This window comes from Prionailurus bengalensis, chromosome E1 (assembly GCF_016509475.1).
Source record: "Prionailurus bengalensis isolate Pbe53 chromosome E1, Fcat_Pben_1.1_paternal_pri, whole genome shotgun sequence".
Classification (NCBI taxonomy): domain Eukaryota; kingdom Metazoa; phylum Chordata; class Mammalia; order Carnivora; family Felidae; genus Prionailurus; species Prionailurus bengalensis.
In genome coordinates this window covers 50,141,937-50,166,988 of record NC_057347.1, presented here as the reverse complement: position 1 = coordinate 50,166,988, position 25,052 = coordinate 50,141,937, and the positions used below count along the sequence as shown (strand labels likewise).

Sequence of the window (25,052 nt, the reverse complement as noted above, 5' to 3'; positions counted from 1 at the left end):
AGACTGATCCAGGCCAAAAAGTCATTAGGGCTGAGGTTGCAAACCCTTGGGCTACGTGTCCTAGGATATTCCTCCTCACTGCTGCCTTCTCTTTCCTGCTCAGAAATGAAATTCACTTACAAGCAGCCCCAGCTGGCTCGTCTGTCCTTTGCACACATTCTCAACACTACCACGTCTCTATCCCCAAACCCCAGAAGCAGAAGGTGTCTTTCTAAGTTCAAGAGCTCGTTCACCTAGATGGAAACACAGGAGGAGGAGTGTGACTCCAGGAGCGTGACTGATTTGCACACAGACCATAGTGAAAAAACAAAAGGGCTAATGCACAGAAGCCTTGGGTTTCCGGCTACCGTTCAAAGCCAATCAAAAACCGGAAAGTCTTCCCCCAAATCTGAACAATCTAACTTCCGAAAAGCAACAATGAAAAGCACAGACACAGCATTAAATCCACGCTCGCTAGTCACCAGCTTGATTTCAGGTGTCTCTACTTAGACAGGAATATTAGTCAGCCATCAGGCCAGGACTCTGCATGGACTCAGTTAACATCCTCCTTGAGGACCATCAGCCACCTTCACATCACCAGCTTCCACCGGTCAGCAAGTGAACCAAGGGAATGACAGGAAAGGAAGCTTCTTGCTCAAATGTTAGGACAATGGCCACTTCTACCAACCAGAGATCTTTGTGATGTTGCTGATTTTTGAAGTTCTATTTAGCAGAAAATGAAATAAGACTATCTTCTCATCAGGTAGAGAGATGTAAATGCTTCCTTTTTTTCTTAAGAAGAAATTTTTTTTGAGAGAGAGAGAGAGAGAAAACGTGAGTGGGGGATGGGGAGAGAGGGGGGGGGACAGAGGGATCCAAAGCAGGCTCTGCGCTGACAGCAGTGAGCCCAATGGGGGGCTTGAACTCATGAACCTAGAGATCGTGACCTGAGCCAAAGTGGGATGCTCAGCCAACTGAGCCACCCAGGCGCCCCCGAGGAGAGATCATTTTAAGTAAGGATGGTTTATCTTTTTACTTCTGGAACAGGTTAAGCAAAGTTCTCTAGATTTTTTTTTCTTTCTTTCAGTCTGTATAAAGAAAATGTGGGGAACGTACCCCAAGCTGATGCATCATAAATGTTTAGGATTCCTAAAACCTCAGGGATTGCTGGCCAATAGGCTATTTCTTGACCTCTGATTAGAAGGCTCACAATTTCCTGCAATAGCACTACTGTGGAGCATTCATGGAAAATACTTACGTAGCAATCCAGGACTGTTTACTGAATTAATGTAACTGATGAAACACATTCTCTCCATCTTTTAAACTGAGAGCACTTCAAAACATGGGCTAAGAATAGGAAAATACTCAGGATCAGGTTGGGGGGAGGGAGCAAATTTTCCACGTTTGATAGGAAGTGCTTGAAATCCAGTATAGAATAAGCTCCACCAATTTCTTTTTGGATTGGAGTCAGACTTTGGAATTTTCAAGTGGCTGGTCATGTTCAAGCGTGCAATTAGCTAACTGCTCTAATTCGTCTTCCAAAGGCCACAACACACGCTCCTGACCGTAGCTGACACTAAAAAACACCTCCATGCTGTCTTGAGAACTGCTAGCTTGAAGTCTGGGCTGACCAGAGGATTTCTGCCTATTTGAATGCCCTCTGACGGTTTCCAAGAAGGCCTGTGCGGTACGCCCACAGAATAAAAAACACGCTGCGCCTCTCAAGCCCATACATTTGTCAGAAGCTAAATAAATGTCCGGTGCCTCTATTTACTCTTCTTCCTGAACAAGTCGGGAACTATATTTGATCGTCTCTGTTTGATGCTAGTCCCTCTGAGTCAGACAGTTTCAGCGTCTGGGTGGGTCTCCTCCAACATGCCATCAGGCTGGTCGGCTGGGCACTGAGACCCTTAAATAGGCCTGAAGGAGAGGCAAAAAGAAGGTCGGGCTGTTTTGGCACCCAGTAGTTGGTTTCCAGAGACTTCCTTCAGTCACCAAACCTGTGCATCGATAGGAAGTGGCTATAGAGAAAAGCATAAGCCTGCTACGACTCCCTTTTTCCTTTCGGGATATTCATTTGTTAAGCCTCTGAGGGACTAGGATGTAAAGCTTATCTACTGGACTTCTGTGTTATGAATCCCCAAGCAAGGCCTTTATGGTCAGCATCGCCTACTCCGGGAAAGCTTTAAAAACCCTATGATAAGAGAGCCATGTGTAGGGAAAAAAAAGAGGAGGAAATGTCATTCAGTAGTCCTATTTCAGAAGAAGGACAGAAGGGAACGGCGTGTAAGACACCACTGGTTTTTCCTTTAAGTCCATAAAGAACAAATGCTTTAAATTTCTCTCCTCTCCTACCCTTCTGCCCCCACCCTCCCACTCCCCAGAGTGTCTGAGGCTACTGCACAAGAAACACATCGGCTGGGGCTCTGGGCTCTAAATGTAACTTTGGGTGGGACAGTGACAGCCTGGTGGCACTTTCAGCTACACACACGCCACAGACCAGGATCACGGTCAACTCACAAGCCGTGATCAGAGGAGAGGGGCCGCCAAGATGACCCCCTGGAAGAAGCTGTGCCGTGTAGAGCAGCACTGGGATGTCATCAAGTGCTCAGTTAGGATTAATCCCAGGAAAGAACACAAATACTCTGACAGATGACCTAAACCAGGAATGATGCAACCTCACAACCTTTCTCTTCCAGTGTGGCATTTAGCCCAAAGACAGAGGTAGGAGATAAAATCCCAGGTGTACCTACCTCGAAATTCGGGATCAATTTTTTACTTCCCAAATCTTACGCCCCTTTCCCCACCCACCACAAAAATTGGGGCTTTCTGAGAAGTCGTGAAGGATCATTGCCTGACTGTGCCATTAAAATACAAAAACACACACGGAGGTCACTCCAAAAAGGGTCCTTTCATGAAAAGGTATCTCAACACATGGCTGTGTAGATAGGGAAGTAGAGAAACTTCTATAAAAGGGACTTACACTCAGGCTGTATCCTTTTCTTCATCAATAAATAGAAAGGGGGTGCTCGTAAATCACCTCTACATTCTTTCTACTCAGCCCCAGATCAAACTTAAAACTGTCAGTGAGAAAACAACTGAAATACCTAGTTTGCTGCTGGGGGCAGGTGTGTATCTGTTAGCTAATACGTAGAAAATGAAAGGGCTTCCAGCAAGATCTAAGCCATTCATAAAAGCTTTTAAAAAAAAAAAAAAATCAGCACCGTCTCTTGAAGCATTAGACAACTTTTCCAACTTGGTTGATCTCAAAATAATGTTCACACTGAAGGGGTACCAAAGAAAATATACTGGTAGTTTATGGAAGGCAAAAAACTATTGACCTGGATTCTGAAACAGAAGGGTCTATACTCTTAAAGAAAATCCAAGTGAGGATCATTAAGAATGCTCACAAAATTCAGAATTAATTCTCTTCTTCTTTCCAATTCTCCTACCAACAAAACGACTCGCTATTTTACACAACTGATATTCTTAAATATCGGGTTCTATAGGGACAACAACACTGAAGGTTTGAGGAACTTCTTCTTTGAAGACTTCAAAGTTCAAGTGATTCAAGTTTTGTTTCTATTGCATATATACACATACATATATAGTGTATTATGCATTACGTATATATGTATATAAATAGTATATATATATATATATGCATATTATATATACATATTTATATTAGTAACCCCCTTAAGCAAGCCAGACTGGCTGACATGAATATGAGTAAAAGGACACAGAATTAACAGCATTAACAGAGCTAATGGTTCCAGGAAAGCTAGAAAATGTCTATGGCTCCAAGTTTTTAAATTAATGAACTATGGTAGCTGAGACTAAAATTGACAGAAAATGAGAGGGGAACAGAGGCCTCAGAGGTCAACCGGAAGATACTGGCAGTGATTTTGGGAGTGTAGGGTAGGCACAGGGTGGTCACCCTACAAAGCACAATAATAAAGTATCTGGATTGTCCCCGTATGTGTGTGCACCTGTTAAAACTAGAAAGCATTATTTCAAGGTTCTCATTTTTTACATGTCCATTAAAAAAAAAAAAAGCTTTGAATCTTCAGGGGGAAAATTTGAATCTTCAGGGGGAAATTCTACATCAGAGGAAAAAAAATACTCTAGTGAAAGAAAAAACAATTGAATGATTTTTTTTTAAATAAATTATAGAAGAAAAACAGTTCCTGAAAAGGAAGCAGTTGATAATCAGGTCCACAGACCACAGGTCAAAATTAGGGGCCCTCACCCCAGCTGTATAGCGGAAAGATTTGAGAACATTTGAAAACTATTGAGATTCGGGACCCTCCCCCGACCAATGAAGTCAGAACGTCTGCGCGTATGCCTAAGAGACAGTACATTTGAAAGTTCTCTCGCGTCTTATAAATGAACAGCCAGCGTTAACAACCACTGCATTAAACTGGTGATTCTCAAAAGGCAGCTCAGCTTTCTTAAACTTTTCACATCAGCCTTGTTCTTACCAAGTTTTCCAAAGTACCCAGAATCCTGGGGAAAGGGGGACAGGCAGCCGAAAGGTTATAGGGAGGATAGTTTGAGAAGCCTTCCCTAGATAAGAAGCTTTCCCTTTACCGCTCCTCTTGAGAACTACTGGTCTGAACTATCCAACGCGACTCACCCCCTTTTCCTAGGTGATCTTTAAATGTTTGGGGATAAGGAAAAAGAAAAACAGCAACAACAACGGCAACAAAAACAAATGTTTGAATCCAGAAGGCAGGACCATGGGCCCATCTCAACCTGGCCAGTATGCCACCATATCCAGCACATTTGCTCAAGGAAAGCTCAGAGGAGGATACACCTCGGTAGCCCAGAGGAAGTACCAGTAAGAGGCATCTAACAACACCCCATGCCCACTGCTCCAGCCCCTCTCTAGCCATTCAGCCAAACCTCAAACAAAAATGAGCAACGGTGGGCCGGCCTCATACGTCATCGGGGCCAAAGACCAGGGGTGACACGGGGACCGGGGCTAACCAGAAGTCCAAGAGGCCTCAGTTTCACAAACAACAGACGGTTGCTTTGTCTCATCGTGTTTCCCAATAAAAGCTGCATTCAGAACGCTTCTTCCAAAGAGCGTGGAGGCCAAGGAATGATAACATTGAGGAGCTGTGCTGTGAAACAGCCTCCAGAGGCCCAGCTCCTTCCTCAGAGGGAGCAGCCAGGGTCACTCCTCTCCCAGGGTCACAGCTGGGCTTGTCACTGTCTGCTTCTGCAGATAGGATGCCCATATCAACGAGCTCCATTTTGTGCTTTCCTTCTGGTCTTTTCCTCCTCTTCCAGGAGCACTTGCAATGGTCCTTAGGATGAGGTTATACCAGGCAGTCTGGTCACCAGGCAGAGAGGAGAAAACCATGCCCTCTCCCACTTCCCTCAATCCCACTGACAATTTCCAGGAAAATAAAATTTACATTGTTAGCACGACTCCTTCCATCTTCCCTCTCCAACTTGGATTGGATTCCCTCCTCAGACCCCCCAGTACTGTCCATTGTACCCTCACAGGCAAGGATATCCCCCGTTAACAAGTACCGTGTAGAAGGCAGCCTAGAAGACACGAGAACTACTCTACAAGACGTATAGGTAACTAAGTCACACTCTCCAACTCCCTACTGCCTGCTCATCCAAAGTAATTCTTTGCATCTAATCTACTCCCCAGCTCTAATCCTCCAATGGTCTGACCACTGTTCTCTTAACACTCTAATCAACCTCAGATAGCTTATAGCTCTCATAAAGGAGTTTCTCCCTTTTGTGACAGGAAGCATGCTATGTTTTCTGCTTGGAATACCTTTCCCTTCCCTACTTCCCTCACCCCTTGGAAAATCCCCCACGTCGTCTTCAGCTCAGGATCTATCTCCTCCCGAAACTCCATCCTAATGCCTTTCCTCTGAGTTCCCCAAATACCCTATGCAGATCTCCACCCCTGGACGTGCCATACTGAACCACAAGCACTGACTGATGAGACTCCACTACTTGGCTCTGACTTCAAAGAGGGCGGGGGACTGGGACAAAGGCATCTTTGTTTCTCCAGCATCAAGGGCACACTCCATAAATGCTTTGGGAATGAAATGCATGCAGAATGGATTAAAACCAATGGAGGAAGTCCATGAGAAGTCCTCTTTGTCCTTAACACCGGCGTTTGGCAGATGGGGCTCTCTTACCACTGTGAGGTAAAGTCAACAAACTCTTCAGTGAACTTGTCTCCCGGGAGCTGTGGTGAGGGCTCCTCTACCACCTGTTTGAGCTGTTGGAAGGGAGTTCCCCAAGAGTCATAGGGAAACCGAAGGATCGCCAACTCAATCTAGAGGGGAGAGAAAGACAAGGGGACAACAGCTTACACAGAGCTACTTTAGGGAATCCGCTGTGTCCTGATCCAGAAGAGTCAGCAGGAACTCCAAAGGTGAAGTTCAAGTAAAACTGGGGGAGAAATAAACTAACAACATGTTCTCCATTTGTCCCCAATTCCTAGCACTAGGGATTGTCAAACGTGATGTTACTAGAGGCAGCCAATGAAGCCTATTTATCACTGGGTCCTCCGCAAAAGCCACTGTGACACTTAATAAAATTGCAAGCCAGCCGTATTAAACTTTGGGATGTAAAGCAACCAGGTTTTCCAACGTTTGGTCTGAAATGGAATTCTCGCCCTGAGACCTTGGCGGAGTGTACATCTGCTGCCATCTGCAGGCCCCTTGCTGGAATGGAGAAGAAACAAAACAAAACAAAACAAAACAAAACCCTAGGACCAAATGACGGATCTTTTTTTGGATTTGAGTAAGGCCACTTTGCCATGACAAGACTATCACGTGTCTTCTGGGCAGGGATGTGAAATAACTCACAGGATTTAATCAGCTGCTGTGCCTGGAAAGGAGCCAGGCCCACAGTGGATAATTCCAGACCTTGGTGATACACTGAAAATTTATGACCACCAATGTCACAAACAAAGCACTAATTGTATAACTTTAGGACTGCGCCTAAGGAGATTATCCTGTGTGTTACTATGCGCTTTGGCTATATATGACCCCGCTGGCCAAGACTTCTATCATAATCCTATTCTGGAAAGCACAGCCTATGTCCTGGGTGACTCAGCTCTGTCAGGCTCCACGTACATTAGCACTCATTGAGAAGCTTGAGCCTCGATTAAAATAATTTAATTTTCAATATATTTTTTAATGTTTATTTATTGATTTTGGGGAGAGAGAGAGTACAAGGAGGGGAGGGGCAGAAAGTGAGAAAGAGAGAGAAGCCAAAGCCGGCTCCGCACTGTCAGCACAGAGCCCGACGCAGGGCTCGAACTCACGAACCACGAGATCGCGACCCGAGCCGAAATCAAGACTCGGATGCTTAACCAACTGAGCGTCCCAGGTGCCCCAAATAATTTAATTTTAACGTTTATTTATTTTTGAGACAGAGAGAGACAGAGCATGAATAGGGGAGGGTCAGAGAGAGAGGGAGACACAGAATCCGAAGCAGGCTCCAGGCTCCAAGCTGTCAGCACACAGCCCGACGCAGGGCTCGAACTCACGGACTGCGAGATCATGACCTGAGCCGAAGTGGACGCTTAACCGACTGAGCCACCCAGGCGCCCCTAATTTTAAACTAGAAGGAAAACTATGAGCAGCTGTAGTCAGGATTCATTGTACAGATGAGGATAATAAGACCGTTCATGTGACTCTATCGGTTACTCAAGGGCATACGACCAGTTAGAGGTGGAATAAAGACTGGGTTTGCTCAATCCCAGGGCGGTTATTTCTACGACACCACACTGCAGACAACCATCACTTAGAACCTCCTGCTATCTCAGGCCGAAAGCAGAGGTTTCTGGACCCACACTTAGGGCATTTGCCTTCCGGTCTCAAAACCCACCCCATTTCAGCTTCGTTCCCAGAACCTCACAGACCAGTGCGATCATTACCATTGTGATGCCCAGACTCCAAATGTCAGACTTCACACTATATCCCTTCTGATTGAGCTCTGGGTTTATTCTTTCGGGCTGGAAAGAAGACGGGAAAAGACAAATGAGATGACATTCTTAGCTCCACAAAGTCTCGAGGGGTGGGGGTGTCACCAGCTGCCAAGTGAGTTGTTTTAAACTTGTTAACCTGCCTCCCGGGCCAAGAAGATTCACTACTGCAAAAAATATTGACGCTTCCGTGGGATTTTCTGCCTTCTACAGGAGTCTGTTCCCGGAGGCGATAATGGAGCAAAGTCCTCCCCAATTCAAAACTAATTTCAAGTTTGCCTTAAGAAGAAATAGGAGATACACATTATGAAGCTACTCTGCCAGTCTCGAATTTTCCTCATTAAAAATACCAGCATTCCAGAACTCGATACTAAGAATGCACAAGCGTCCCTGAGATTAGCTCAGCACTGATGGGAAGGTTTTCAATCCCAAGGGCAAATCTATTTCCAAATAGAACACAGAAGCCCCTTCATGTTAAAGGGGGTCCCGAGGTCTCTGCCAATGGCAACGAATCTTCACAGCCATGAGGTTCTCTCAGGACTAACCTCCTTGTCTGGTTGGGGTAACTTAAATTCTGTTCACTCTTCTGTCCCCAACAAACAAGATAACACCCCCCCTGCCACACAGTGTGAAAAATCTGTGTGGGCGGTATGGATTACTTACATGTTTTTCTTTTTCCAAGTGATATACCTCTTTTACTTGCTTTTTATTAAAAAATAATAGTACGGGGGCGCCTGGGTGGCGCAGTCGGTTAAGCGTCCGACTTCAGCCAGGTCACGATCTCGCGGTCCATGAGTTCGAGCCCCGCGTCAGGCTCTGGGCTGATGGCTCAGAGCCCGGAGCCTGTTTCCGATTCTGTGTCTCCCTCTCTCTCTGCCCCTCCCCCGTTCATGTTCTGTCTCTCTCTGTCCCAAAAATAAATAAACGTTGAAAAAAAAATAATAGTACGTATGAAGCAAATAACTGAGGATTACAGACAGAAAATATTTGAGAAAAAAATAAGACGGAGACTATTTCTTGCACCGTAAGCACATTTCCATTTTCCCTCTGTGGCCATCCATTTCCTTTTTCCTGGCGTGTTCTGCTTGTGTCTGCGTTCCCAGATTGCAGGCCCCCTCCCCCCCGCCTCCCCACCAGCTGGCATACTTACGGCCATGTACGGTTTGCATCCGGCATCAATGGTTTTAGCGACCGAGTCTACAAGGTAGCCACTGATTCCAAAATCGCACATCTTTACTTGGCCCAGAGTGTTGATCAGCACGTTGGAAGGCTTGACGTCTAAAAGCAACCACCAGGAGCCCATGATCCCAGCCTGCTTTGAAGATCCATGTGTCTTCCACCAGGGGGCCTGAAATCTCCATTCCCCCTCCCCTTTCCTTCCCTCTGAGGCCCAACACAGAAGTCAACAGCCATCCCTGACTCACACTTCATAGACCTTCCTGTCTATTTCATGTTTTGTCCCTCTCGTAGGATTGCGAACCCACCGATGGAAAGGGCCGTTGCCTCTATCTATTGCCCCCATTCACGTAGTAAAAACTTAAAAAGCTATTAGTGAATCAAATGCCCAGTTCCTTGGGCATAGTCTCTATTATGCAAAATGAGTAAGTTCCAGAAATCGGCTGTACTACATTGACCCTGTAACGAACAGTACTGTATTGCACGCTTAAAATTTGCCATGAGTGTAGGTCTCATGTTAAATGTTCTTGTGACAACAAAATCATTTTTTTAAAGCCTGGCTCATCATGACCTATTGCACATTAAGAGTAGGAGTAAGGGGTGCCTGGGTGGCTCAGTCGGTTGAGCGGCCGACTTCAGCTCAGGTCATGATCTCACGGTCTGTGAGTTCGAGCCCCGTGTCGGGCTCTGTGCTGACAGCTCAGAGCCTGGAGCCTGCTTCGGATTCTGTGTCTCCCTCTCTCTCTGCCCCTCCCCTGCTCATGGTCTGTCTCTCTCTGTCTCAAAAATAAATAAAAACATTAAAAAAAAAAAAGAGTAGGAGTAAACAGACCACAGGATGAAAAGGCAGACCGCGATAAAATGATATGTCAAATCTGATCAAAGCAACCAGTTTTGATGGAAGCCTCTGCAAGGGGCTTGTCAGAGGTCACATAGTGTAAACTCATCAGAAATCCAGAGATTTCAGACCACAAAACATACCCCCAAATAGATTACCGTTATCTCTGGATAACGGACTTAGAAATTACAGTCAACTTTTTTCCTTTGTGATGCTTTTCACAAAGCACACGTAATCAACAGACTTATTCTAAAAACATTAAAAATTATCCTTTATAATGTTTTCCCTTACACTGAACAGTGGACATGCACATTTTATTATTTTTTATACTTCACTTATACATTTTAAAAATTTTTTTTTCAACGTTTATTTATTTTGGGGACAGAGAGACAGAGCATGAACGGGGGAGGGGCAGAGAGAGAGGGAGACACAGAATTGGAAACAGGCTCCAGGCTCTGAGCCATCAGCCCAGAGCCCGACGCGGGGCTCGAACTCCCGGACCGCGAGATCGTGACCTGGCTGAAGTCGGACGCTTAACCGACCGCGCCACCCAGGCGCCCCACTTATACATTTTTAATACAAACGAAATACTTCCTAATTTTGAAATAAATCCTTAAAAATTAAGTTTCCTGTTTGTGGGTAATCCACATTCTTCTGTCTATCTGGATTCTTGCCCACTTGCTCCTCCTCCTCCTCTTCCTTCCTATTTTTCCAATTTCTAAAAGTAACAATCAATGATAGTAATAACAGCAATAACGGGCACTCTCTGTAAGGCATTTTGCATCACTTTCAGACTCAGAGAGTATAAGAATTACCAAACCCCACTACCCTCCTAGCTATCCATACTTTCCATTAATTTTTCCTCAGATTTGGTTGAGTGCATCTTCAAAGTAGCTTTCTTTGACTATAGTCACCCGGTGCTGATCATTTCCTTGCTTTATATTCTACCTAGACTGCTTCCATATTTGGCACTCCTATATTTGCAATGTGGTTTATTTTCTCCACGCATTTGTTGTATATTTGTCTTATTTCCCTATCAAGAATCCCTTTATGGAATTTTAATAAGAATATGTTTTGTTCTCAGATACCTCTTGGGGTATCTGTTATAGTGCTGCAAAAATGGTAGAAAAAGGAGTATAAGTGATAAATGGATACGTGAAAGATGAACGATTGATACTCGGGTGGATGGATGGAATGGATGGGTGGATGGATGGATGGATGAAAGATGGCAGGCCAATCAATCAGAAGGAAAATAGAGGAGGTAGAGGAAGAAGAGACAAATCTACCGACGTTTTCACTTTATCCTGCCTCCTGTTGTCTGAAAAAGCTGTGCTTTATGCCAGAACTCTTCCAACTGTAAGGTATGCAAAAGTTACCTGGGGATCTTGTTAAAAATGGAGATTCAGGTGGTCTTGGGACCCACGATTCTGCTTTTCTAACAAGCTCCCAGGTGCCAGCCAATACGAGATGCATTTTTATCCTTTTCTCCAAAATTCTCAGTAGGGTAATCCCAGAGCTGTGTCTGGTAGCAGGTGTTTTATATTCAATTTAGGTGTAATAAAAAGCCCATGTCTTCGCATGTCCTCAGACAAGATAAAAAGCGGCTACTTATCTGATTTGCTATTCATCTGGGAAGGAAAACCCCTCAGTTCTATTGCCTAACTCAATTCCACTTTCATCCATTGGGGGAAGAAAAATCTGGGTGAAAGAAATAGATTTTATAAAAGGAACAGCTAAAGCAACACCATGGATGCTTACCTCGATGAATGACAGAGAGCTTACTGTGTAAATGTTCTAACGCCTTTACAATCTGCAAGAGAAACACAAGATCGATTTTTCTCCATCACTGGAAAGAAACTGAATGTTAAGTATACCCAGGTTTATTATCCCTGGCTTAACGTCATAAGGTGAGGTATTTTCTCAAATAGTGGTGGCCCTATCCAGGAAAACACAGAGGAAGCTACACTAATTGGACTCCACCCACAAGAGAGGACCGGATCTCACAACGTCTCCCTCCTCTAACTGGTGTTTCATTTGGTCTCCAACATTTTTTCTCTCCACCCTCATGAGCCATTAAGAGAGCAACCTTTTTTTTCCATTTCATTTTCTTCTGCTTCCTTCTATGCCCTATTAGCCCTAAGAAAATATTTAAAAATCTACAAGTGAAAATCAAAATAAACTAATATCAGGATATAGCCACCAGGAACGTGGTCACAGCAGATGAATGCGTTGCTTAGAGACATTTTAACTGAGAGTTTACCAAACCAGGTCAGTGGTAGAATCTTCTGCATGGTGCCCAGAAAGAAAAGCATTCATTTACTCATCCACAGATGTACTCGTGCATTCAACAGACATGAATCGGGGGAAGTTCTAGTCCAGCTAGCGTTTCTTCATACTAGGGAATCAGGGACACCTAAGGTCTAGACTTCTCACATTCTCCTTGTAAGTAGGGTTCATGATGTACTCACAGAAACTGCTATTTTCCCTAAGATGTCCTCTGGAATTGTTTGGCCTTTGTCAATCACTTGTTTGTAGAACTTATCTAGCGACGTATCCATGAGTTCCATGCAAATCCAAACATCACCCTGGAGACCGATTGGTTCAGAGACGGTTAGTAAGGAGAGAAAAGGAAAAAAGAGGAAACAGTTAACACCTGTCAGGAAGAACTCTTTTTTTTTTTTTTAACTTGAGTTTTTGGAGGAAATGGACGATTTCCCTTCCAGACCTCAAAGGAACTTACAAGGAAGCAAGTTTGTTTCCAAAGAGTCAACTAGCAGATTGCCAAGCAGGAATTACATACCATCACCCACTCCTTGATAGAGACTAGGACCTAAAAACCAAGAGCCACACCAGTTATGGAATGAAAAACTTAAGAGAATAAAAGGCACACGACAGGGAATATGGCCAATGATATTATAATAGTGCTGTATGGTGACAAATGGTAGCTGCACTTATGGTAATCACAGCATAATGCACAGAGAGGTTGAATCACTCTCCCGTACGCCCAAAACTAATGTGACACAGCGTGTCAACTCAGATTTTTTAAAAACCTTTTAAATAAACAAATACATCAGTACTAATAGCCACAAACAGTAGATTCCCAGAAATATAAGCCTTTATTGTTACTGCCCTGTAGGAACTTAGGTCTCCATGCCTGCTCCATGTCTGATCTCCCACACGGAGCGCTGGCAAGAATCGAAAAGCTGGTCACAAGAGTGAGTTGAAGCATCACAATCCGTGTCACGGTAAAATGCAAGCAAAGGTAAAGCCAAGAGATACGCTTAAGCCTGGAGGGTACGTAGACAGGCTAAGTAAAGCTTATCCACTGGTCAAAAGACTAGAACATATCAGATTTTATGAAATCTATCTAAATTAGCCTATAGACAATTGATATAGACCACTCTGCCAAAATAAACCAAAACAGAAAGGAGAAAGGGAGCCTCAGCATCTTCAAAAGGGCTAAACACATTTAAAAATACTACGATTTCAAGCCAACTTTGTGGTGGGGCATTGTCATCATTGCACAAATATAAAACAGTCTATGGAAGACATGGCGCCTTGTGGCTCAGTCGGTTACGCTCAGATTCGTGATTTTGGCTCAGGTCCTGATCTCATGGTTCGTGAGATCGAGCCCACATGGGGCTCTCGCGGAAGGAGTCTGCTTGGGGTTCTCTCTCTCTCTCCCTCTCTCTCTCTGTCTCTCTGCCCCTCCCACACTCATGTGCACGTGCTCTCTCTCCCTCTAACTAAATAAACCTAAAAAAAAAAAAAGATGTGTCAAACAAGAAAGAGGACCATGACCATACATCATGTTGATGTAATTAGAGAAACTTCCTTTTAAGTTACTGTTCTCTTCAGATTTTGAATTGACGGATCACCTACCTCCCGGAAGAGTGCACCATAAAAGGTGACTGTGAAAGGACAGTCCACTGTCCTCATGGAAATATCCAAATCCATCAGTAGCCTTTTCTGCTCCTGGCTATTTACTGTGGCCCGGATCCGCTGAATGGAAATGCATGGAAAAATTTATGGTTACTGCTCTGAGGATGAGTCAGTTAATAAGGCAGGGACCTTAAGGAGTCCCATCCTGAAAATACTACAAAATTCACAGCACAAGTTCTAGCAATGACCTCTCAAGTATTTGTCCTAGTGATGAGTTATTTGTAACAAATGAGAAATATGGAAGACTTTCATTGGATTTCCTGAAAAATCCCAAGCCCTCTGATAATATATTTTGGAAAACGTGCAAACATTGGGGAGTGTATTTCCAAGTCACAAGAACAGTCTGCTCTATTATGTTATGTATGTTCAGTTCAGAGACCACAGTATCCATTACTTTGTGGCTGATTTGGGATCCCACAAAAAAAAAACCCCAAAGGCCCTCTTTGGGAACAAGTAAGAATATTTAGATTAAGTAGCAACTATAAAAGAAGTGACAGAGCTATCGGAAATAGACAGAATCAAACAGAAATGGAGAAAATGTTCATTCCTATCCCAGCGCTTCTGAGAGAAGAGAAATCTGTCACATCAGTAAATGTAGCCTTAAAGAAGCATGATTTTGCTATGAAATGAGCAAAAATATATAATGTCACTAGGCTTCTGGGGCGCCTGGGTGGCTCAGTCGGTTGAGCATCTGACTTTGGCTTGGGTCACTATCTCGCGCCTCGTGAGTTCGAGCCCTGCATCAAGCTCTGTGCTGACAGCTAAGAGCCTGGAGCCTGCTTCGGATTCTGTGTCTCCCTCTCTCTGTCCCTCCCCCATTCATGCTCTGTCTCTGTCTCTCAAAAATAAATATACATTAAAAAAAAGTTCTTTAAAGATATAGTGTCACTAGGCTTTCATATTTTTTGCCTAATTAGCAAAAAGTCTGCAGAAGAACAAATTGAAAAATCTACAAGGTAAGGGAAAGGTATCTAAGTCATCTGACCATCCGCTTTCCTAACAATGGTCCAAATCCATGAACTCGTGGAGAGAGGGTAGTTCTCCAAAGCCCCTCAAGAAATATGCAGTGATTCTAAGTTTCTTTTTACAGCTCAAAAATGATGCAAATTCACTCAAGATACATTTTACTCTCCTGTTTTCCACAAATGGAGACAATGCTGGGTTTCTGATTTTTAGGGATCATTCTTCAAAAACAACAGAATATAGAATAAAAAAGACTTTTGAGACATAACAACCAAACGCAATTTGTGAACTTTTATTTGGATTTGGATTTCAACAACCACCAGGCAAAGAAAACCAAACAACTTTGAGATGATCACGGTAATTTTAATTTGGAGCTGTTATTCCATGCCATTAAAGAAGTACTGTTCAGTCTTTTAAGCGTGATGATGACATGGTGGTTACATAAAAAATTAAAAGGAGGGGGTCAGATTTATCAGTTAAAAAAACTGGGGCACCCGGGTGGCTCAGTCGGTTGAGCGTCCGACTTTGGCTCAGGTCATGATCTCACAGTCTGTGAGTTCGAGCCCCATGTCGGGCTCTGTGCTGACAGCTCAGAACTTGGAGCCCACTTCGGATTCTGCATCCCCCTCTCTCTCTGCCCCTCCCCTGCTCGCACTCTGTCTCTCTCTCTCTCAAAAATAAATACACATAAAAAAAATTAAAAAAAAAAAACGACAACAACAAAAACCAACTGGTAGATGTAACTCATACCCAGGAAGCCTTTTCCACACATTTGGAGGTCACTAGGGTTCCCTACAACTAATCTTCTTTGTTTTACTCCATTGAAGATTGTTTTGCTTCTATGAAAAGAATTGATCTGCAACTGAGATGGACGAACGTATACACCACAGACAGAAAACGTTTGGGGACCATCGACTCTACCTTCACCGCCATGATCTGCCCGCTGGGCACGTGTCGCATCTTCTCCACGACCCCGTACGCACCTCGCCCCAGTTCCATTATTGGTTCCAGATCATCTGCCTTCACCTCAAAGTTCTGCAAGAGAGAAAAGGAATACTGCAGTAGTAAACAAAGAAATAAAGGACACAGTCTCTTTCGTCCTCTCTCTGGCTTCTCCCAACATTCTATGGGTTATTTCTAGCCCACAGGCTTCTTGTCTAGAAGCTTATCCAGGCAGCCATTGAATGCAAGATGCACCATGGGAAGTTTAGACTCTCACAGTGTGCCACCTGCTGGTCATGGGCAATACAGAGATCCAGCTCCAACTCAGCTTGCAAATTGCTCAGTTTGTGGGTCTCCTGGTGGCTCAGTTGGTTGAGCGTCTGACTTTGGCTCAGGTCATGGTCTCGCGGTCTGTGAGTTCGAGCCCTGTGTCGGACTCTGTGCTGACAGCTCGGAGCCTGGAGCCTGCTGCGGATTCTGTTGTCTCCCTCTCTCTCTGCCCCTCCCCCCGCTCATGCTCTGTCTCTCTCTCTGTCAAAAATAAATAAACATCAAAAAAATTTTTTTCAACTTGCTTGGTTTGAGCTGTCTACACTGTGCTTCCTTAGCTCTGCCCCCTTCATCACACGTGTCACCCGTTTGCTGACCGATGGCAACAAGATCTACACTTGGACTTTAAGGAATGTGTCCCAAAGCAAATTATCTACTCTCCTCAAATACCTTCCATCAGGACTTCACCAGCCTGATTTCAATAAGGCATTCAAAATAGCAAGAGCACATATCACATCTGCTTAAACTCAAACTTTTTGACCCATCTCCTTATGGCATGTAGTGGAAAATAAATTTTTCAATGGCCAGTCAGAAAGCATATATGGAAAATGGTCAAGATATTAACTGGCACACATGATTTTTCTTACCTGATTTCCAATAGAAATGCAAGCTTTGGAGTCTAAGTCTCGAGGTGGCCTAAGAAAGAAAAGGGGTAAAGAAAAAACATGAAATATTTAATCAAATACGCCCTTCTCAAATCATATACAACTGGAGAGATGTTTTTTTTCTACAGGATTAAAGTGGAAGTTCATCAGTAAAATTAGGCAGCACAAAAGTGTTAGTAGTGTGGGATTTGGAATAAAATAAAATTTGGGTTTTAATGACTTAATCTCTTTGAGCTTCTATTTCTTCTTTAACATGGCCAGCATATAGTAAATATCTGATAAATATGATCTAGGTGTAAATAGTTATACAAATAACCATACTATTCTAGTAAGTCCCAAACTTTTTCTTTCATCCAAAAACACCAATGTGCCCAATTACTCCACCACATTTTCCCACAATTGTTTTCTTTTAAGTTTATTTATTTATTTTGAGAGAGAGAGAGAGAGAGAAAGAGGGAACACGCACAAGAGCAGGGGAGGGGTAGAGAGAGAGGGGAACAGAGGATCCAAAGTGGGCTCTGTGCTGACAGCAGAGAGCTCAATGTGGCGCTCAATCTCATGAACCATTAGATGGTGACCTGAGCCAAAGTCTGACACTTAACCAACTGAGGCACGCGGGCGCCCCTCCCACAATTATTTTAAAAAAACAATATGGTTATGTTAACTCACCATAATAATTCCAAATCTATCTAGTCCCCACATTTACAGATGGAAAAAACATCCAGAGAGGTTGATGTGACTTGTCCAAGGTCACAACTAACCCAGGTCTCCTGGTTTGTGATCAGAATACTTTCTGTTCTATCAGGCTGTCTAATCTGGTTGTGATATTTCTTCCATACATAGTGCACGTGCAACCCAGGGGTCATCTCAGAAGCCAGAGGTTGGCTGATTTTGTGTCTCCATAGAGAAAGCACACAGTCCCCTCATGGGTATGTATTTCTACTACATCAATACTACCTGGATTGATATCAATCCACTCAAGAGAAAGATGTTTGGCCTTGGCCTTGCCACTAATTAGGAGCCTTGAAAAGCATTTTCTTGAAATAAATGCACCCAAAGCATCACTAGAAAAAGACAAAAGGATCCCAGTGCTGGCAGAATCAAGGATGACCAAAGAGAACCAGGTCCTCCTAAGGGGACATTCCATGCCAGAACTCTGCCTCTAAAAAAATACAAGAAAAAAAATAGAAGACAGGGAAGATGAAAGGAAAGGAGAGAAGAATCCTCGTGTGTTATAATCCTACCCCATGTGCTGAAACTAAATTTAAAAAACAAGAAAAAGTAAGAATATAAACATAGGTATAAACATAAATTTAAAGTTTTAATGGCAAGCCCTCCCTCACCTCAAAATCCCTTTGAAATACAGAGAATACCTAAAATAAAGTTTTTCTATACTAACTTAAAACCAGGGAGTAGGAGGAAGAGATTGAGAGGAAAACACAGACATCCACATGCACACACACGTACACGCACACGCCAGTGATGTTTTTATAGATCTTGTGTTTATGACCAGGGAAATTTTCTTCAGAAATACGTTCCAGAGGATTAAGTCTCTAAAAATCTGATTTCTCATTCTTAAAATTTCCAAAACTGTTTCTTTCACGGTCAATAGTTTGTACTAATTACAATGCAATTCTGAAATAAAGACAGATGTTACTTGAAACATGACTAACATAAACAGTAAAAAACCTTTTGCAATTGTTCAGGACCCTTCCTTTTAAAAAGTATGAAGCAACTGGGGCACCTGGGTGGCTCAGTTGTTAAGTGTCCGACTTCAGCTCAGGTCATGATCTCGCGGTTTGTGAGTTCGAGCCCTGAGTCAGGTTCTGAGGTGACAGCTCAGAGCCTGGAGCCTGCTTTGGATTCTGTGTCTCCCTTTCTCTCTGCCCCTCTCCCACTTGATTTCTCTCTCTCTCTCTCTCTCAAAAATAAACACTAAAAAAAAGGTATGAAGCAACAGAAATGTCACTGGTTATTTGGGGCTACCTCCATTTTCTTGCATGAGGGCATTGGGTAAGACCCCTTCCAGCTCTGGTGTCCCAGTATCCATGTAGAGTTTTGCAAATTACAGCCCGTGGCCCAGCTAATAATTTTTTTCAAGTTTAAAAAGTTGTGGAAAAACAATTTACGAAGAATATCCAACAGAGGCCACTGTGGCCCGAGTAGCCTGAAATATTTACTATCTGGACTTTCACACACACACACACACACACAAAAAGTGTACAGACTCAAGTGTTATACTAACCTTGCATTATACCTCTACCTAATAGGAGGAGGTCATGCCATTTTCCAGAATGAGAGAAAAATGGAACCCAGAAAAGCTCAGTGGTTTGCTAAAGCCATACAGCCTAACAGAGCTGAAAATAAAACTCATGTCACTTGAATCTGTCTTGACCTAAAGAATCAGGTGAAGTGCTTTACCTACATCTCATTTAATGCCTTAAACACACACACACACACACACACACACACACACACACACACTCCTATGAGTATCATTACTCCAATGGTCCAGATGAGAAACCATCTGGTTCGGAGTTTAACTAACTTGCTCCCAAGTGGTAAAGCCATGATTTCAATCCAAGTCTAATTGAATCCAAGGAACTTACTCTCAACACCCAGGTCCCCTCTAATGAAAATGATCAATCCACCCGAGCCTGAGGCCTTTGGACTCATCAAGTCTGCCAAAAGCATCAAACGATGCAGCCAAGACTGACAGCTCGTATTAGATTAGTTGACACTGTGTTCTGTCCAGACTGGGCATATTATTAGTCTGCCTGGGGCACTGAGTCTCTGCAGGAGGTTAAACTGTGGGTGTATGTTCTCCGTTGCTTGTTCAATATTTTAGACCTGTGGGGACAGAAACAAGCTTATTACAAAATTCCCTCCCTGGAAGGCCAAAGGTACTCCAACGGTCACCTAGTATTAGCTTTTATAGGAACAACAAGCTTCGGCATATTATGGTGATTGTTTATTTGTAATTCTAAGTAATAAGTAATCAGTTTACTGGCTGTTATGACAATTATTATTCGTCTATTGGGCCAGAGACTATGCTAGACCCTTTATTATTTTTTTAATGTTTATTTATTTATTTATTTTGAAGGGGGGATACAGAGAGAATCCCAAACAGGATCTGCACCCACAGCACAGAGCCCAATGTGGGGCTCAATCCCATGAACCACAAGATCAGGACTGACCTGAGCTGAAATCAAGAGTCGGACACTTAATCTAATGAGCCACCCAGGCACCCATGTGCTAGGCCCTTTATATAAAATATCTTCTTTAATTTACACAACTCTTAGAGGGACTATTATCTCTACCTTAATGGGAAAACAGACTAAATAACTTCCCATCATTCAAAGACATGGTGAAATTAGAACCCAGAGCCTCACTCTAACGTCTTCTCAACTGCGAGAGTAAAAGATCCTGCCTCTTGTTTCACTAGCCGCAGACTATTTGGCCACACTCTCTACCAGTCTGACATGTGGCTAAGAGCATATACTTGAAAGTCAGAGAATCCTGACTTTGCACACCAGCTCTTCCACTTAATAATAACTATTAATAATTAAGTGGGGACACCTGGGTGGCTCAGTCGGTTAGGCATCTGACTCTTGATTTCGGCTCAGGTCATGGTCTCATGTGTTTGTGGGTTCAAGCCCTGCATCGGGCTCTGTACAGACAGCATGGAGCCTGCTTGGGATTTTCTCTCTCCCTCTCTCTGCCCCTCCTCCGCTCACTCTCTCTCTCTCTCTACCTCTCAAAATAAATAAAAACATTTTAAATAATTATTTAGTGGATTAGTAATAATAACAGCAACAACACTTGGAGCAGCCTTCTTTGAGAAATCCCAAGGGAAAAGGCTAGACACTTAATAGAGGTTATGATGCCTAAACCTCACAGCAATCACATCATTATTTATTCTCATCTTTCAGAAGAAGAAACTAAGGCTCCATCGAGTTAGATAACTTGCCTAAGGTATTCATTCAACTAGTGAAATGTAGATCTCAAAGACGAACACGGGCCAACTTACTCGAGCCTGAACTCTTACCCATGCAGTGATACTCAACTGTTTTGTGCAAGGCACCTGACCTCGCACAGGTCTGTTTTCTCAGTAAGAGTAACAGTAACGGCCTCCTGAGCTTCTTGGGAGGTTAACTGGAATAATACTCACTAGCATCAAATCAATTCAGAATTAGCCGCTGCCAGTCCAGTAAGGGGACAGCTCAGAGACCTGAGCCAAAGACACACTGGCATCACTTACTCAAAGAAAGAGCTCCAGCAGAGGGACCACACACATGGAGCTAGGAAGAATGGAGCTCTGTCCCAGGATATTTATTTTTGTGAAGTACTGCAGAAGAAGGCAGGGTATAAATGGTAAGAGTCACCAAGCCAAGCTCAGAAACTTGCCAAGAAAAACACAAAATGTGGAAGCTACTTCTTTAGGAGTACAAATTTAAGCATTAGTATTAAAATAATAATAATAACAATCATAATAATAATAATAATAGGCTCTCCGTGAGCTTGAGTGGTATTGTCTACAATAATAAAATGATACTCTTGGCTTTACACAGTGAAAAAGAAAATCATATTCAAAGTTTATTCTACCACATGAGGGAAAGAACACAGAAATAGCGTAGCATTACATAGGCTTTCATTCACTTGTTTATACCAAGGAAGGATTTATGATGGCTTTCAAAAATTCATAAAATGCAGAAAATTAATATCAGTTAGAAACGAATGAAGGCTAAAAATGTGAAGGGAAGGAATGTAAGAGAATTGAGAGGGTGATATAAAAATGTATTACCAAAGAAGATAATAAAAATAAGGGCAGAAATCAGTAAAATTGAGAAGCCAAAAAAAAAAATTTTTTTTTAAAGTTGGTTCTTAAAAAAACAAACAAACAATAGCATTGATACACCTCTAGCAAGACTGAAACATTTAACAAGAGAGGACACACAAATTACCAATCTTGGGAAAAAAAACAGGGGCTATCACAATATATCCTGCAGCCATTCAAAGAATAATCCAGAAGTACTATGAACAACTTTTATAAACTCAACAACTTAGAAGAAATGAACCAATTCCTTGAAAACCACCAATGACCAAAACTTAGCCATGATGAAACAGGTCATCTGAATAGTCCTATAACTACTACAGAAACTGAATTTGTATTTTAAAAGCTCCAGAAAAAGAAATATTTTGGCTAATTTTGTTTCATAGACTTTATGTGTCTACCAGAAAAAAAGAAGAAGAAGAAACTCTTACCAATTGATTTTATGAGGCCAATACTACTTTAATATCAAAACCAGAAAATAATAGCACACACCAAAACAAAACAAAACAAAAACAAAACAAACAAAACTCAAAACAACCCACCACAGACCAACATCTCTCATGAACTTAGACACAAAACTTCTCAACAAAATTTCAGCAGATTGAGTCCCACAGTGTATAAAAAACATAATGTACCCATAACCAAGTGGAATTTATTTGGGGTATGCAAAACTAGTTCAATATTTAAATATCAATCACAATGCAATCCACATCAACAGTACAAAGAAGAAAAATCTATGATCCTGCCAAGTGATGCAGAAAAAAGCACTTAACAAAATTCAAAACACATTAACAATAAAAACCTTCAGTACCCTACAACTAGAGAAGAACTTTTCAAACCTCAATCTACAAAACCTACCATCCTGCTTAATGGTTAAAGACTGATCGCTTTCTCTTTAAGAACAAAGCATGGTTGCCTGCTCTCATCAATCTTAAGTGACACAGCATGGGACATTCTTGCCACTGAAACAAAGCAAAATAGTAATAATAATAATCTTATTCAAAGTTTTAAAAATACAGCTTGCAAAGGAAGAAAGAAAACTGTCTCTATTTTCAGAAGGCATGATCGTCTCCATTGAAAGTTCTAAAGTATCTACAAAAATGCAAAATAACAATAATAATAATAATAATAATCTACGAAAACTCGAAGAACAATTAAGTGAATTCAATATGGTCACAGGATAGAATATCAACACAGAAAAATCTATTGCATTTCTATATACTGATTCCTAACAAGTGGAAACCAAAATTTTAAATGAAGTGTCATTTATAACTGCTCTCCACAAAATGAAATACTTGGGTATAAATGTTAACAAACCCTAATGCAGGAATGCCTGGGTGGCTCAGTAAGTTAAAGTTCCGACTCTTGATTTCAGCTCAGGTCATGATCTCACGAGAGTTTGTGAGTTCGAGCCCCTCATTGGGCTCTGCACAGATGGAATGAAGCCTGCTTGGGACTCTCTCCCTCCTCTCTCTGCCCTCCCCTGCTTGTTCTCTCTCTCCAAATAAATAAATAAATATTTTTTAAAAAAACCTGATGTAGAGAATAGGTATAATGAAACTATAAAATACTGATGAAAAGAAATCAAAGAAAATCTAGATACTTACAAAATCTACCAGGCTCATGGATTAGGAGATTCAAGTTAGGAAAGATGTCCATTGTCTCTAAATTGATCTATATGTTAAACACAATTTCTACCAAAATCTCAGCAAGTTTATTTGTAGACACAGACAAGCTGATCTAAAACTAATATGGAAAAAATAAAATAAAAAAATAAAACTAATATGGAAACAGAAAAGCACTAGAATAGCCAAAATTATTTTGAAAAACAAGAACAAAGTGTGAAGCAAAGTGTTCTTAAAATTGTCACCAAGGGGCGCCTGGGTGGCGCAGTCAGTTAAGCGTCTGACTTCAGCCAGGTCACGATCTCACGGTCCATGGGTTCGTGCCCCGCGTCGGGCTCTGGGCTGATGGCTCAGAGCCTGGAGCCTGTTTCCGATTCTGTGTCTCCCTCTCTCTCTGCCCCTCCCCCGTTCATGCTCTGTCTCTCTCTGTCCCAAAAATAAATAAACGTTGAAAAAAAAATTAAAAAAAAAAATTGTCACCAAAAGCATGATCCCTAAGAAGAAAAATTGCCAGACTGGATTTCATCAAAATAAAAGAATGAAGAGACAAATTATAGATTGGGAGAAAATGCTTTTAAATCACATACCTGACAAACTCTTTATGTCTAGAATATAGAAAGAACTCTCAAAATTCAACATTAAAAAAGCAAGCTAATTAAGGAATAAGAAAAGATGTGCACAGACTCTTCACCACTAAAGATACATGGATGAAAAACAAACACCTAAAAATACTCAGCACCATTCACCATTACAGAAACGAAAATCAGAACTGCAATGATGTATCACTATACATCTATCATAATGGCGAAAATGGAAAATAGTGTTAATGTTGGCAGGGACGCAGAGAAACTGGATTATTCATAAACTGCTAACAATGTAAAATGGTACAATCATCCAGAAAGTACTTTGGAAGTTGTTTCAGAGCTAAAAACAGACTTACCATATGACCCAGCAATTGTACTATTGGACACAGGTCCCACGGAAATGAAGACTTATTTTCAAGCAGGAACTTGTTTTTATCATTGACAGCCCCAAACTGGAAACTACCCATATCTCCTTCAAAGGCTAAAGCGTTAAACATAGTGTGGCATATCCATACCATTGAAGGGGGTCAGCAATAACAAGGAATGAATTACTGATACATGCAACAACTTGAATGAACCTCAAGGAAACTATGCTGAATGGAAAAGCCAACCTCAAACAGGAGGAGATGCATGATGCCATTTATGTAACAACCATGGAACAACAAAATGGAAATGGGGAGCAGATTAGTGGTTGTCAGAGATTTGGGCTGCGGGTTAGAGGTGGGCATGGCTCTAAGGGAATGACGTCAAAGAATCTTACAGTGTTGATATAGTTGAGTATCTTGCTTATGGCTGTGGTTACATAAGTCTACAGATGTGATAAAACTGCATAGACACACACACACACACACACACACGAGTACGTGCAGTACTGGTGAAATCTCAGTGAGTTCTATGATTTGCACCAATGCCACTTTGTTTTGATACTGTGTTGTGTAAGATGTTGATGTTGGGGGGGCGGGACACAAACTAGGGGAAGAGTCCATGGGACTTCCCTGTACATTTATGTATAATATCCTGTGAATCCACAATAATTTCAAAATGAAAAGTTCTAAAAGTGTATCATGTAGAGTCCAATACAGATAGTACAGGGAAACAATATATTTGACTCTAAACTCTCTAGAAACCAATCAGAGGGGAAAAGTTATTAATTACACAGGTCTTAGGTCCAGAGGAAAAAACAAAAACAAAAAGACCAAAAGAACTAATCTCGGTAGCAGATACGGAAGGAACCTTATCCTGTAGAGCCTCACGAAAGGAAT

The 25,052-nt window shown here is 42.2% G+C and overlaps 1 protein-coding gene across 2 annotated transcripts in view; it reads right to left on the bottom strand.

Moving 5' to 3' along the window:
* MAP2K6 (mitogen-activated protein kinase kinase 6) overlaps nt 1–25,052 on the bottom strand; it is a 120,955-nt gene that overhangs the window by 16,768 nt on the left and 79,135 nt on the right. For both annotated transcript variants that reach the window (XM_043585125.1, XM_043585126.1), the window contains exons 3-10: nt 16,730–16,778; nt 15,792–15,905; nt 13,848–13,967; nt 12,434–12,550; nt 11,724–11,775; nt 9,102–9,229; nt 7,904–7,981; nt 6,153–6,292 (exon numbers count right to left, since the gene is read on the bottom strand). In XM_043585125.1, coding sequence (XP_043441060.1) covers nt 6,153–6,292; nt 7,904–7,981; nt 9,102–9,229; nt 11,724–11,775; nt 12,434–12,550; nt 13,848–13,967; nt 15,792–15,905; nt 16,730–16,778 — 798 coding nt within the window. The remainder of the gene's footprint in view (nt 1–6,152; nt 6,293–7,903; nt 7,982–9,101; nt 9,230–11,723; nt 11,776–12,433; nt 12,551–13,847; nt 13,968–15,791; nt 15,906–16,729; nt 16,779–25,052) is intronic.